We start from the raw sequence: 15942 nt of genomic DNA on the forward strand, positions 1-15942 counted from the left end.
ACATATCCTTTCTTGAAGCAAAAGAAGTTATACATTTGAAAACAAAGCGGAGAGTTGGAATGAGCATCTAACGAGTAAGTGTAGGTGGAAGAACTAATTGATAAAGAAAGGAAAAGATTGAATACAAGTATAATCCATGGAAGCCGAAATAATAAGAAAAACACCGTTGAGTTCCAAAGTATTTTGGATTGGAAATTCCACAGGTATATTAATGGTAAGGAGTGCATATAACCTAGCCCTAGAGTGTAAAAATTAGGAGCATGAGAGAGAGAGTTCCAACAACAATGGCTCAAAGACGCAATGGAAGAAAGGTTGGCAAATATAGCTACCAAATAAAATCAGATTCTTTACATGGTGTGCCAGCCCACCAATGAAAAAGTAAACTATGCAATGTGGGTGTTGGGGACATATTTTTATGTAATTGGCATATCCTTTAACAAAACACACTTTACTTATTTTTGGATAAATCTAAATAGGTTCAAGATGATCATTACAAGTGGTTAAATTGAAGACATGAAGATTACTTAAGAACTACTTAAGAAAAGTGCAAACTGTAGGTCTCGATACCTCATCGACAGAAGCTCGATCTGTCGAGATTCATTAAAGCTCAACAGATGTCTCGATTGATCGAGCTTACGGGTTTCAGATTATATCCAGCAACGTTTTTACTCTAAAAGGCTATTTGATTATGAGTTTGTATAATTCTTATTGCATTAAGAAAGCTCAAGGTTTGTGTAAACCTATTTGGAATAGGAGAGCCCATTAAGCTCCTATTTAAAGGAGGTGGAAAAAGAAAAACATTACCCTAGAGAGCTTCATAAGGTTTTCTTTTTGAAACCTTAGCCTCCACCTACAGGAAAAAGAATTTTTGTTGCGTTTCTTGTACGCCTTTGGGTTTTGTAACCAAGCAAAGTCTCTTGCACCAACATTGACGATCTTATTAGTGTTTCTATGTGAAGCTGCTGCAAATCAACTACAACAATCAAATGGTTGCTGTGGAGTTAGTCACGTACTGGGATTCGTGCAAAGGAGTAGGCCGTGTACTGGGATCTGCACATCAAATTGGTTAGTCATGTACTAGGAGACATGCATCAAAAAAAGAGATTCACTACAGAACAAGTCCAATTGGGTATTGGGGTAAGGGTTCAACTGTAGGTTAGCATAAGGTATCAGGATTCCTTTACTTGTAACCGCTTGTTGTGATAATAGTGGATTCTCGGGAGTGGTGACCTTAAAATAACCCGGTGGGGTTTTTTGCCTTGGAGGTTTTCCCCATTTGTAAACAAACCACCGTGTCAAATTTATTTTTCGCTGCACTTTAGTTTATTGGTGATTTGTTTGTGCTATCACGTGTTTGCATGTTAATTTGATTAATTAATTGAACTTAGCTAATTAATCAATTAATCCATCACAAGGGTCAATACGTTTTTGGCTTATCAAGTGGTATCAGAGCAGGCACACTCTGATTAGGGTTTAATCTTTGCTGTGTGATCCATTGACCCCTATTGTCATGGAAACTCTTGATTGTTTTGATTTGCATGATCTTGTGTTGAATGATGATGATGATGATGATGATATTCAAGATGCCTATTGCAAGCTTTATAACTTTTGTATGAAATCTCTTGAATGTTCTACAAAATTAAAAGCTAAAATTAAAAAGGTCAAGCTTGAAAAAAATGATTTGATTGCAAAATTGGATGAAGCCAATAATTTGTATGAGAATTTTAAAAATCCAATTTTATCTCAGGTGGACAAAATTAAGAGTTTGGAAGAGTAACTAGTTAAATTTAAAATTGAAGTTGAAAAATTAACTAGTGTCATACTTGTTGTTGAGCCTAACTCAAAAGAAAAAGATTTTTATATTCCCCCATTTAAAAAGAATAATGAAGAGTTGAAGGCTAATATTGCTAGGATAGACAGAGATAATCAATCTGATGTTAACGCTGAAATTTTTAAACCTATGTCTAAAAGTCTTCCTAGGTTGAATAAAAATTTTGAATTTGTTCCCACTTGTCATCATTGTCATATTGTTGGTCATATTAGGCCAAATTGTCCTAAGTTGAGGTCTCTGTCAATCTCTAAGGTTAGACCTCCTTCTAGGAAACCGAGTAGCTCTAAAACTACTCATGTTTGTCACCATTGTGGTGTTTCTGGACACACTTGTCTTAATTGTTTCAAATTTTTTCTTCATAAGCGAGTGTCTAATAGGTTTCATCCTTTGTCTAAAAGCTTTGTACCTATTCTTGGTAAGTTATTAAAAGTTTTGAGTTTTTTGACTCAATTTAAGGGGAATTCTAATTCCTCTATGTCCTTTAGTAGTCATATTAGGACACGTACCTTTTCATCTTCACGGCCAAAGACTCATGCAGTGTGGGTGAGAAAGGAGCCCAAGACTTAATTGTCTTTTCTGTTGTCCTCTGCTTTAATTCTTTCTATCTAAAGTAGGACTTTCTTGCTTGATTTCTATCTGTTTTTGGAATCATGCTTTCATGCATTTGCGTCTTTCTATCATGTTTTCATGCATTTGCATCTTTCTTTCATGTTATTTGTCTGTTTTTGTTTTGTTGTTTAGCTTTTATTTTGTTTTGTTTTCAAAAATCAGAAAAATACAAAAATAGTGTGTGTATGTGTACATTAGTTCTTGTGAACCTTAAAATGGCCATTGAAACAGAGTTTTCTAAACTTTGTATCGGTTGTAACTTAGATGAGCATTCTTATGCACAACTAAGCAAGTGAGCTTTGTGGCTCTTTACTTGTGATGAGTAAGGTTAAGTGATCTCTTGTACTTAACACTCATATCACTCTTTTTGACCGGAATGACTAGAAAATCCTAAGAGAAAGGCATAAATAACCATCTCGCCACTGTTACTCGCCAATCATGATATGACATCTGTATGCTTCAGCATAGCAAAAGTGCAATGTCAATGACATCTGTATACTTCTGCATAGCAAAAGTGTAATATTAAAAAGTTTAACATAATTGGATATTTCTTTTCTCTTCTTTGTATACCCATGCATGGTTTGCTTAATAAAAAGAAAATATGCAAAGAAATAAAAACTAAAAGAACAAAATGCTTTAAACATGATTACAAGCCTGTTTCTAGGAGATGTGGGAGTTATAGGATGTACCTCGAAGGTGATAGTCCCCATTAAATAGTTATGATTGTGTGTAAGTTAAAGTGATTTTCTCATATCTTAAATCGTCATAACATTGAGACACTTATGCAATCTTGCAATGTTTTTCACACACAACATGCAATATTCTTTGCTACTCTTGATACATGTGCAGGTACAATGTAATTTTGGTCATCACAAGATTTACATGTGCTGATGTATGCTTACTAAACTGTCTTAACTTATTTTTGAAATATAAAATTAGTTAGACTTGTTTAGTGTGTATGTGTATGAGTTTTTGGGAGCTAATTATTTAACTCTTTGTTGTTTGAGAGGTTAAAATGTTGGTTGGATCATTGGCTGAGTTGCATATTTGATTGCATTCATATCTGTGTTTTTCTTCTCTTTGAAAAACTGTTTTTAAGCCATCTCGACACCTTCTCAACACCTGGCTTATCTGTCGAGCTCTTCTGTTGCATCTTATCGCAATCTCGACACCTTTCGATAGCTAGGTCAATCAATTGAGAATTTTTCCGTCTTCTTAATAGATCCTCGACACCTTCTCGATCCATCGAGGTTGTCTCGATAGCTTTTCAACACCTCTCGATAGCTTCTCGACACATCTCGATCAATCTAGATACCCTTGCATGCATTTCATTTTTATTTGTTTTGCATTTTTCTCTTCCTTTATGTTCATAGCATCTTGTTTTTCTTTTTCTTTTTCTTTTTCTTTTTCTTGTAGGTCTATGATTCATTGTTCTCCTCATTCCCTTTATATATCAGTTTTCTGTCTATCTCCGGTCAAGTCTTTTGGCTTTTTATGTCCTTTGACAATCGTGTCAAAAGGGGAGAGAAACTTGAGAATTGAATGTCATTCCTCAGGGGGGTAATAGGCTTAGGGGGAGAACTTCATGTTAAAGGGAAGAAAGTTTTTGTTGTAACTAACTTAGGGGGAGAGTTAGTTTGATACACTTTGATATTGTTATATATATTTTGTGTTGTGTATCTTTTGGTTTTGTAATCATTTACATACATTATGTGTTGTTTCTGTATTTGATGATGATGTATGTGTTTCACTCTTTATCTCACATGTGTAGTTTCTTTTCTCTCTTTATACACATGTTTTTTATTTATTTAACTTGTCATTGTTTTCCACATGGTACCTTAATGTGTTTTTTTTAGTGTCTTTTAGGAAAGACAAGTTAAAGCCAAGTTAAGATTCCAAACCTTCTTCTTGCGGCAACTTCTAAGGTTCAGATCTTTTAGACTAGACTTATTTATTCTGTAATCTTGAGTAGAATGTATTCTAGGACATTCAATGTACTCTTGTAGTTTTGTCATGGATTGCTAGAGTGGGAGATTGTTGGGAACATTTTTATGTAATTGATATATCCTTTGACAAAACGTACTTTACTTGTTTTTGGGTAAATTTAAATAGGTTTAAGATGATCATTACAAGTGATTAAATTGAAGACATGAAGATTACTCAAGAATTGCTCAAGAAAAGTGCAAATTGCAGGTCTCGATACCTCATCGACAAAAGCTCGATCTGTCGAGATTTATTAAAGCTCGATTTGTCGAGATTCATTAAAACTCGACAGATGTCTCGATCGATCGAGCTTACGGGTTTCAGATTATAGCCAGCAACGTTTTTACTCTAAAAGGCTATTTGATTATGGGTTTGTATAATTCTTATTGGACTAGGAAAGCCCAAAGTTTGTGTAAACCTATTTAAAATAGGAGAGCCTATTAAGCTTCTATTTAAAGGAGGTGGAAAAAGAAAAACCTAACCCTAGAGAGCTTCATAAGGTTTTCTTTTTGAAACCCTAGCCTCCACCTACAGAAGAAAGATTTGTTGTTGCGTTTCTTGTACGCCTTTGGGTTTTGTATCCAAGCAAAGTCTCTTGCACCAACATTGAAGATCTTATTGGTGTTTCTATGTGAAGCTGCTGCAAATCAACTAAAACAATCAAAGGGTTGCTGTTGAGTTAGTCACGTACTGGGATTCATGCAAAGGAGTAAGCCACGTACTGGGATCCGCGCATCAGATTGGTTAGTCACATACTGGGAGCCATCAATCAAAATGAGAGATTGTCACTACAAAACAAGTCCAATTGGGTATTGGGGTAAGGGTTCAACTGTAGGTTGACATAAGGTACTGTGATTCTTTTACTTGTAACCGCTTGTTGTGATAATAATAGATTCTTGGGAGTGGTGACCTTAAAATCACCAGGTGAGATTTTTTACCTTAGAGGTTTTCCCTATTCATAAATAAATCACCGTGTCAAATTTATTTTTCGCTGCACTTTAGTTTATTGGTGATTTGTTTGTGCTACCACGCATTTGCATGTTAATTTGATTAATTAATTAAACTTGACTAATTAATCAATTAATCCATTTCAAGGGGTCAATACGTTTTTGGCCATCAATGAGAATGTTAGCTTGCAAAAGAGGTATGGAGGATCAACCCCTTTCAGTCTAAAACTGCTAGAAGCCCTAAGAAAATGGACTTTACCAAGACAGTTTGGGCAACGGTAGAACAACAAGGAGAGGATGGTCAAAAATTATTTTTAACATTCTCATGGACATTATGGAATCATAAATATTAGATAAGATGCAATGGGAAAAAGAAAAACAACTGCATTGATATTTGATATGGGCAATGCAGTGGAATACAAGTAAGAATTTTGTCGAGTTACCATTATGGAACAAACCAGAGTTGATACACGAGGCATGCTGATACCTCCTCTATTGAGGGTGTACAAATTCAATGTAAAGTAGGAATGGAGCTAGGGGTTAGAGATGATAAGTGCTTTGTGATAGCAAGCATGAGTAGAAGTGAGAATTATCATGGCTGCGATGGAGGAAATGAAAGCTTTTGTAGCAGAGGTAGCACTTGACATTGCAAAAGACGTGGGGTTACTAGATAAAAATTTGGAGATGATTTCCTAACGGTTGCAAAAGCTTTGAAGTCCAAGTAGAAAAACGATGAGGCATTTGATAAATGGTGCACATCATGCTCTTAAAAAAGAAATTCAAAGGTGGAACATCACACATGATGAAAGAACAAAATCCTACATATTGGCACACCATACACACACAACATTTAGAAACTATATATGAAAGTTTTGTTAGAAGAAAGAGAAATAGTAAGCATGAATCAAAATCCTTAGTCCACTCAAAGTTTTCGACTTTATACTCTATCAATTGCAATAAGCCATATGCCTTTTTTTTTTTTTTTTTTTTTTTTCATTTTAAACTTTGGTTATTTATACATGTGTGTGTGTGACAAGCTATGATTCGTGAAGCATAAAGTGGAACACTGAAAATCGGATAGGAGATTTTCATTTGACAAAGCATATATGTTCAAATTTTCTTTAAATTAGTAATTACACATGCACCAAGTGAGTTTTGAATATTGCATAGATATACAAATGTGTATAGTTTGATAATTTTAATTGTGTTTTAATACTACAAACATGCCCCCATGGCTGAACGAAAAACTCATTGTTCAACCCTTGCTTAATAGCAACCAACATTACAGGCAGCCACCAACAAGTTTGGCCACAACCCTTTACAATAAACCATACATAATCATCAAAATGAGTTATTTATTTATTTATTTTTAGAAAATCAAAATGAGTGAAGTTAATTATTCAACAAACTCCACCACATACACCATATTCACTTATAGAAGATCAAAGTAAACAAAACAGTTAATATAATAGTAGCCCAGTTTGTTCTCATCAACTAAAAAAATTTAAATTTTTTTGATGTAATCTAAAATGAGTCTTGAGAATTCTTCTTAATCCAAATCTAAGGAAAGCAGAATATAAGCATGTAAGTGAGAAATGACATACTTGAAAATTGCGAAGGAATGAAGAAGAATGCTTCTTAAGGCTTTAGTTGTGAAAATACGTTGCTTCTTCGTGCATTTTCTCCTTTACTTTCAGCAACTTCTTCTTTGAACACGTGGGTTATTCTAACTAACTTAAATATATATCTCAAGAAAAATTAAGTAAATATGAATTATCAATATTTGTGTCTTGCCTCTCTTTTTTTATTTTTTTATTTTTTTTATTACTAACTAGCTTAAATATATATCTCAAGAAAGATAAAGTAAATATGAATTATCAATATTTTTGTCTTGCCTCTTATTTGTTATATAAATAAATTGAATTAATTTTATTGTCCTTGAATATTGCTTTAAATTCATAATTAGTTTTGGAGTGGAAGATAAGGATTATCCTTGACATAAATGGAAAAAATGATTTTTAGTTGAAAAAATAATTGGGTATTCTTTATCCATTAAATAATAAAAGAAAATCCTTATATATAGGCATTGTTGAAAGAATAATGGTACAGAGACAAATTATTTTACAACATTTTTACAAACGGTTGTTATGACCAACTTCTTGCTAGTTCTAATTTGAGCCCTAAGGGCGGAACTATGTATACAGGTGGGGGGCCATCTCCCAAAATTCTGAAATTTCCTTTAATATAAATAAATAATTATTTTAATGTTTTCAAAATTTAGCCTACAAAAACAAAAGTTGGCCCCCCAAATATTTGAATTAGTCCAATGATGCTCTTAAAAAAAAAATTGGTCTAATAGTTATAGAGACATAACTTTATTATTCTCAATTTTATTTTTTATTGTTAAATATTCTTTTATATTTGTTAAATATTGGATAAAGTTTGGCATCAAACATGTTTAAATCTATCTTTTTCAACTCGTTTTATGGTGATTAATAAGTTATTGACTCATTAAAAAAATATTATCATTAAAATTACACATGAAATGTCTCTTTAGTTGTCACATATTATGTTAGAGTAAGATAACTTCAAATATATTTGAAGATTAACTTATTTCTCCAAGTTTTGAATCATTCATGTTTCTGAAAATTTCATTAGTTCAATTGAAAGTTTTTTTTACTTACTTTAGTGTAAAATTTGTATTGAAAATGAAAATTTTAAAGATTTTACTATGAAAATGGTAAAAATGAATTTATTTTAAGAAAGATTACCATAATACATAATTTTGATAGAAAATATTAAGCTTTTTTTTTTGGTTAGGTGTGAGTATATATATAACTTATCAAATTAAAAAGTGTGTGTATATATGTGAGTCTATAATAAAAAAAGTGTGTGTGTGTGTGTGAGAGAGAGAGGTTGTCTTGATAAATTTTTTTTTTTTTGAGAAATAATTACAACATGCTACTAACTCTGCAACTCGAACTCTTTCTCTCCTACACCCCCAAACACTTTGTACATGGAGATGTGCCAATTTAGCTACAGGGTCTTTGGCAATAAATATATTAGTATCACAACTTAGCCTCCCCCAAACAAAAATTTATAGCTCCGCCTCTATTGGGCCCAACATTAACATCATTTTTTTCATTTACCATTAACCACATGTCACATTAGTAGTTTGTAAATTTTTTTTGTAAAAAAGTATGTATCTCTTGCAATTTCCTTGTTGAAAAGGGTTTGGTGGTTTTTGCCAATGGTTCCTCCCACATGGGAAGAGAAGAAAGTTCATAGAAGAATATGAATTAGGTTTCTTCGAATAAAAGTTGGTCAATTATTTGGGATTGAAAGATTATCCGTTGTTATGTATTGAGAATTTGTTGTTTTATGGGCATGAGAGAGTTATTAAGTGTATTAAGGCTTTATGATTGTGAGTATTTTCGTGTGAGTTGTAAGCATTAATTAATGTTGTTCTAATTCATATCATTGATAGTGAATATTTTAATTAGCGTTGCCTGTGAACGAAGATATCATAATAATTGATATTAGAGATTTTGTTGTTGAAATTTAAAAATTTGGAATGAATTTATGCATTAAATTTTTTACAACTTATTTTTTTAGATTATTATTATTTAATAATTAAATAACTTATAATTAATTAATTATCTCTTTCTATTTTTTTCTCAAAAAAAGAAACCTATCTAATATTAAAAACCATGTGACACGATTACATACCAAAATAAAAAAAAAAAAAAAAAAATTTGAGACACGGTATTCTATTTACTTCACAGTTGCACATTTATCACATCAGAGAATAGAAGAGAGAGAGGGAGAAAGAACGCAGCACAGAGAGAGAGGGAGAAGGCCGGTGGAGATCAAGTTTCGCCGGAAGGACAAAGCCGGCGGAGATCAGCGTTCACCAAGAAGCAGCGCCTCGTCCGCCTCCCCACCGCCAGACTGGGTCAGATCGGCTTAACTTTTTTTTTTCTTTTCTTATTTTCTTGTCTGATTCAACTTCGCTGTTGTAATAAGAAATAGATTTTGTTTTGTGTTTTGTGTTTTGATTATGTGAGACGTTTGAGTCTATGAGGGAGAAAGAATTGTTTTTTTTATTGAGTTGTTTTATTTTTTAAAGGAGAAAGATTCAAGTCAAGAGAGCTACTGTAGCAACTCCCCAAAAAAAAAGAAAAAAAGGAAAAATCTGAGTTCCTATACCACCGTCAGACCAGTTTTCCTCCGAAAACATTACTGATAATTTTTTAATTTTGTTTTATAAATTTCCCCGTTAAATATGATTTAGGGTTATGTTTGGGAGTCTGATGGGTTTGGAGCCTGTGGTGGGTTTTGTCAATTTCAATCAAAACTCTGTCTCCTAACTATGTCCTGTGGTGGGTTTTTCTTTTTTATTTATTTTAAATTTGTGGTTGAAATTTGGTTTTTATTTAATTATTTTTTTTTTCTTGGGTCTCATACTATTTTTCTCATTGTTCAATCAAAATGCAGAATTTCAATTTCAGGGTCATCAAAGCTGTTGGCCAATATTCTGTACTCATGGGTCTATCTGTTGGGAACTTAATTGTTAGATGGGATGAAATGGTAAGTGCTTTTTCTGAATCATCATCTTTTTGGGTTAACTTATTCTATAGGTGTTCTTTTGGTGTTGCATGACATATGCTTGATGAAATTCCTATTAAATTTGATGTGAGATCTTTTCGCTCAACCTTTTTTTCCCCCCTTATGTTGTGATAAATCTGAGTAGCTATACTATGGTTGTAAAGAATTAATTTTTTAATGGAAATTATTAATTTGGTTGTAACAGAAAATTTTCTAATAATATTTATTTGAATCTAAAATTACATGTTCTTTTGGTGTTGCATGGTATATGTTCAATGAAATTCCTTCTCAATTTGATATATGATCATAAATCTGAGTAGTTATACTGTGGCTATTTGAAATCAAAATTTTATGGAAATGAATAATTTGGTTATAAATATGGAGATTAACCCAAATACTCAAAAGAAAACCAATTCTAAATAGAATAGAAGAAGAAGACTAAGCCAAAACTACTCTACTCTCCTCTCCTCTATTCCCCCCTCCTTCCCCTTCCATCCAAACTTAAGAAATAAAATCTCACAATGCCCCCATAATTGAAATTATCAAATATGAATGAACTGATTGACATATTCTTGATGACTTAAATTAGTATATAATTTCATAATTATAGTCTATAGAGCATGATTCTTCCTTTACATATGATATATTTAATTTATTCTGTGATTGTAGACAACTTAACTACTTGTATGACTCCATGAACTGACTAATATGTCATTCACTTTGATATACAATAAATTTTGTGTGTGTGTGTATTGTTTATAGGTTTAATTTTCTTTCTTGCTTTCTTTGCACTTCCTACTCATCTTTGAAATTTTTTTTTTCCTTGCTTGCTTTGTCTAATTTTGCTTATTGTTGACTTCTTCAAAGAGCAGTATTTACCAAGAAAATAAAGAAAAAAAGAGAAAGGGAGAATGAGGCTGTGGGTCATAAGCTTCAGCCACATCCATTAGAATTTGAAGTTGATTTATGCTTAAATGTTTTTTTAGAACAAATAGCACCAAGTTATGCTTGAATTATTTGCAGGGACTTCCACTCTATCCAATTTTGGGGATGTTTGGAGCAGACAGATTTGATGCTATTCTTCTTCCACGCCTAGATGAGTGATCAATAATAATAGGTAGGCTTTTTATTTCTTTAATTTTTATTTTTTAATTTATTGTTGTGACTTGATGAGATTGTTCTGCCCCCTTGTAAATAATTAGCCATTTGCTCTAACCTCTGAATTTGGAATGATGTCTGGGGCTATATAATGGTTGTTGGAGCGTCAAAGCCAACTGTAGTGGCTGATGTAGATAGGTTTTCCAGTATGAAAAAGTAGAATATTGGTGAGTTTTAATTAATTTCAATTTATTTATAATGCATAAATTTTGTGCTTCACATTCTCGAGCTTATGAAGTGTTGGGTAGTGCTTATGAACTATTTGTTAAGTGTTAGCTAATAGCTAGAAATTTGCTAAGGAACTCACACTTGGACTATATTGTTTAGTTTAGTGTTAAAATCAACTTAGCCATAAAACTTTGTGTTAAGGGTTCTAAATATTGTGCTAGGGTGCATTTAGCATATTCCAGTTTCAACTTAATCACTAAATCTCTCCTCAAATAGTCTTAGGTGTAAATGGCTGGAGGAATTTAATTATTTTTTTGGGTCTCAACTAACAAGATTTGTTCATTTGTAATTTTTATAATTTTTTTTTCGTGCTATCGATAATTACATTTATTTTTTGGCTGGTAAAATGTACATAGGTTTGACTTGCCTGCACAAACCATTGCCCCAGAGATTGAGAAAGATTTGCATTTACTGAAGGTGTGGTGAACTCGTTTTCTGTCTATATAATTTGTTTATGTGGCACTACTTTTCAATTATACTCAAATTATTCTCTATGTAACATTTTAATTGCTTCAAATTTGTTTCATTTTTGTGAATTTTCTTATTATTTCAATTTTCAAACTTATGTGGTTAGGCAATATGCCATTATGCAACTTGGGTCACGGTCATGCAGCAATGGAATTACGGAAATATCTAAATGCCTGTCTCTTTGTAATTAAAATTATAGCTTAAAGTTTAATTAGATCTTACGCTTCTACTTAAGAGATTGTTTGGATTTAGATAATTCACAATCTAGAAAATTAGAAATGAAGTAGAAGGTAGGGTATTCCTATTAATGCATTTGATATGTTCTATAATCTATGTGTAGTCATTAGCCTTTGGTTGGATCCATGTGGAGCATTCGAAAATCATTTCCTGTGCATGGAATGTAAAAAGTTTTTACTTACCAAAAAATAATGTTCGTGTATAATTTGACTCTAAATGGGTAAAATAACAAACTGAAACTGAAAGCTGGTTGATTTTCCTTGAACTGGAATTGATATACGACAGTATGGCACTAGTAGTTGTTTTTCTACCAATGACTTTGACTGGGTTGCTAATTCATGCCTTTCTGTAACTTTTAAGCAACATTCTTGGTGAGAGGGGTTTACCCTACACCCTTAAAAGATGATTTTCCAGGGATATAAGTGATATCTTTTAGTCATATACTGCCAACTACGTTTCTTGTAAAATGGTATCGGCATAGTCAAGTGTAAAACTTGTGCTGGACTTGAAGTAATTATGATGGTAGTATCTTGGAATCTTTGATTTGTTGCTCTATCTAGGATGTTTATAGTTTCAATTTCAAAAAGATCATTCAGAAACTCAACTTCACTCAAAAAGTTTTGTTTGCATTATAATTTATATTGACCTGAATGCGCATGATTCTATTTTCTTAGATGAAATTAACATCAGGGATCGATCAATCATATAGTAATTTAATACGTGCTTTTAAATTATGATGTGCTCTTACTTTGACCAAAGTGAGCGTTCTCTTATGATAACATGTTCCAAATATAACATTAGACTTAATTCATCTCAGGATTTCTTTGGAGTTGAATAAGTTTGACTCAAACGATCTCCCATTTACTTTTGAATTACGCTGGAACTCATTTAGATTTTAAGTCATTTAATATTTATCTAAATAATGGAAAGTTATTCAATACTCCTTTAGCAATGCTCTCTCTACTCACGCGAATGATAAGGCCTACCATAAATTTAATTAGTGAGACTTATTGTTATACGAGGGGAAGAAACTTGGCTCCTGGTGTGTTGAATAATTACAATTAAATAATCATATATAATAACTCACTGTGAAGCTTCGTTTTTTTTTTTTTTTGGATTTGGATTTTGAGGTTGGGGGGGATAAGTTGTTGTGAAGCTTGGATATGCATATGTAGTGGTGGTTTTATCAAGTTAATAGAACACTTTTTCTTTGACTTTGATGGTTCATTCGTTTGCTAGGAGTTTAGATTCTGTAGCTTAGGCAGATTATTATATAATAATTTCTTTTAAAAGAAAGTTCCATCTTGATTTCTGAATTTCTTCCTGTGTTCATGATTACAGTTGATAAGTGCCATTGATCTGGAGAGGCACTACAAGAAGGGTGATTCAAAATCCAAAACTTTACCCAAGTATTTCTAGGTAAGTCTATTTGTAATTTCTAGACTAATAGTATAGTATGTGATATCTTGGAGCTGTAAGTGGGACTCTTGTTAAATCTCCTTTGGGTGGTATACATTTTTTTATTATTTAGTTTTTGGCTAATTCATACACCTTTTGGTCTTTTGACAATTAAATTGGGAAAGTGATAGAGTCAGCATCAGACTTCTTCACAGGTAGACTAACAAAGAAGGAGAGAAAGGGAAGGATTGCATCTGAGCCTTCTGAGGTGTTATCTGATCTCTCCCTTGCTGACTACAGGTGAGATATGCAACTCTGTCGAAAACCATATGAATCATATCATGGCATGATGTGTTGAGTTTAAAGGGTAAAAGGAATGTGGTGTTGCCATTCGTAAAATATGTTCTTTTGCCTATATAGAATGGTTGATTAAGATGAATTCAGCTAAGGGAGATCTAAAATTCTATATGAGCTTGCTTAACTTAGTGTAATAAAAACTTGAGAGAGCATTTAGCATTAGATGGGGAAAGGGGGGGGGGGGGTGCTGAGGAGCATTAGAAAGCTGACCTTGTTATTTTTGCTTTGTATTTCTGAAAATTATTTCCCACAGAAACTTCCATCTTCACTCACCCCCTCAACCAAAATTTGGAGTCCTCTATTGTGCAGCTTAAAGTTTCCATTGCTACAGTGAATGATCTGATAAACTGTGATACCCTTGCCAAGTGACATGAGAAACAGAATGCACTGAGCTGATTTATAATTCATAGCTATATTCGCATGTGCTGTTTCTCTTTGATGTTTGCTCCTTCCCATAGTTTTCATTATAGAATTGATTGTGATTGTTGTGATGATACATGCATGCTCCAGGGAATTATAATTATTGAATGAATAAAGCAAACTTATAGACAAAAGGCTTCACATATGAGAAAAAAATAAATTATTAAGTTTTATTGAATGAAACAATATGCTTTAAGGTATAGAAGGGAAAGATGATAGAAGAGCTTAATGAAAGACAAAGTTTAGGGGAGAAATCTTTTTGAAATGTTCCGTACCTTATGGATCTGTCTGGACTCTGGACGGATCCTGAGAAGCCTTTCAGACAGATTCATTATGCCAAGAACATTCAAGTCCTGCATCAAACTCCTGAGTCACTGTACCACAGATATCAAACTAGTAACAGAGCATAATGAAACCCATTAGATTCTATCAAGATTTTCAAAAAGAGTTGGAAAGATAAAACCATATACCAGCAAACAAACTAAATCTCCACTTCTCTTGTTCACCAAGCAGTCAAAATCATTTAAAAAGACTAAAGAAGAAACACTAGGTTAGGCATAATACTGAAGAAATTAAAATACATCACAAAACGAAAGGCATATATATACCACAAATTTGTATTAGATTTCTCTATCTGCATGATCCTTATTTTTCAAAGGAAGTAAATTACTTTCAAATGATAATGAATATTAAATTTATTTGCCTTGATAAAACAGTATGCACCTTCGTCCACATTATTTTATCCTATTGATCTTCCTCTATTTTAATCTCTATGTACAGTAAGAAGAAGAAAAAATTTCTATACCAATGTGTCTGTCCCATATGGGTTCATTCATCTACATATGGGTATTGCAGTCGCAGAGGAATGTTTCTTGGTGTACTGAAACAGCTACAGTTGGGTTTTAGCTGATTCTTCTTGCGTCTCCTGCTTATATTTCTCCAACTTATTCTTCTTCATCCGTGAACTTGCTGTTAATTCTATTGGTTTTGTCCATTTGGATTTTGGAGGCAGGAATGAGAGAGAAATGAAATAACATAGACAGTGAACGTAGAAGTAGAAATTGGGAAACTAAACTGACTGGATTAACTAGGTCAAACCTGGCGGGTTGAGTGAGTCAAAAGTTTTTTCCCTTTTGTGTAATACCTTCAAATTATTTAACGACATCAAATGATTCAAATTAATTATTTTCCATATGTAATTGTTGTTGGTTTTTTTTTTTTTTTTTTTTTTAATGAATAGAATTTTAACTTATGATGTCTACTGTATGATAATTGTTTTTATCATTAAGCTAAGACATCAATCGATTTTTAGTATAAGTGGGTTCAAATTTTAGATATATAATTTAATGACAATATCATATAAATACAAAGACGGGAATTGCATCCCATTGTTGAGCCAAAAGTCTTGTAACATAACTGGTACAATCTTGTGGTGTTTTTTTTACAGAACTATACACGGTTCAAATTCCCCATTTCCCATTATAATTGCCAAATTATCACCCAAAAAAAAAAAAAAAAAAACTCTTCAGTTATAAGACAACAATGAAAAGATGTGTATCTTTCCCTCAAGATAACACATAAGAGCCAATTTAACAATATTATGAGTCTCAAAATTAATTTTTCTAAAAGTATGATTAACAATCCAATGGATATCCAATGAATTAATTATTTGGTATAAATTTTTATAATGATTTGATA

General features: G+C 32.5%; 1 protein-coding gene across 1 annotated transcript; it reads left to right on the plus strand.

Annotated features, from left to right (window-relative positions):
* Positions 1–5897: 5897 nt before the first annotated feature.
* LOC142616061 (uncharacterized) lies at positions 5898–15494 on the plus strand. The gene is made up of 8 exons (XM_075788950.1): positions 5898–6003; positions 9156–9325; positions 9868–9960; positions 11002–11095; positions 11721–11781; positions 13411–13488; positions 13653–13767; positions 15025–15494. The coding sequence occupies exons 1-4, from the start codon at positions 5898–5900 to the stop codon at positions 11080–11082; spliced, it is 450 nt and encodes a 149-aa protein (XP_075645065.1). The 3' UTR covers positions 11083–11095; positions 11721–11781; positions 13411–13488; positions 13653–13767; positions 15025–15494.
* The last annotated feature ends 448 nt before the right edge of the window (positions 15495–15942 follow it).

Source organism: Castanea sativa, chromosome 11 (genome assembly GCF_040712315.1).
Source record: "Castanea sativa cultivar Marrone di Chiusa Pesio chromosome 11, ASM4071231v1".
In the NCBI taxonomy this organism is placed as follows: domain Eukaryota; kingdom Viridiplantae; phylum Streptophyta; class Magnoliopsida; order Fagales; family Fagaceae; genus Castanea; species Castanea sativa.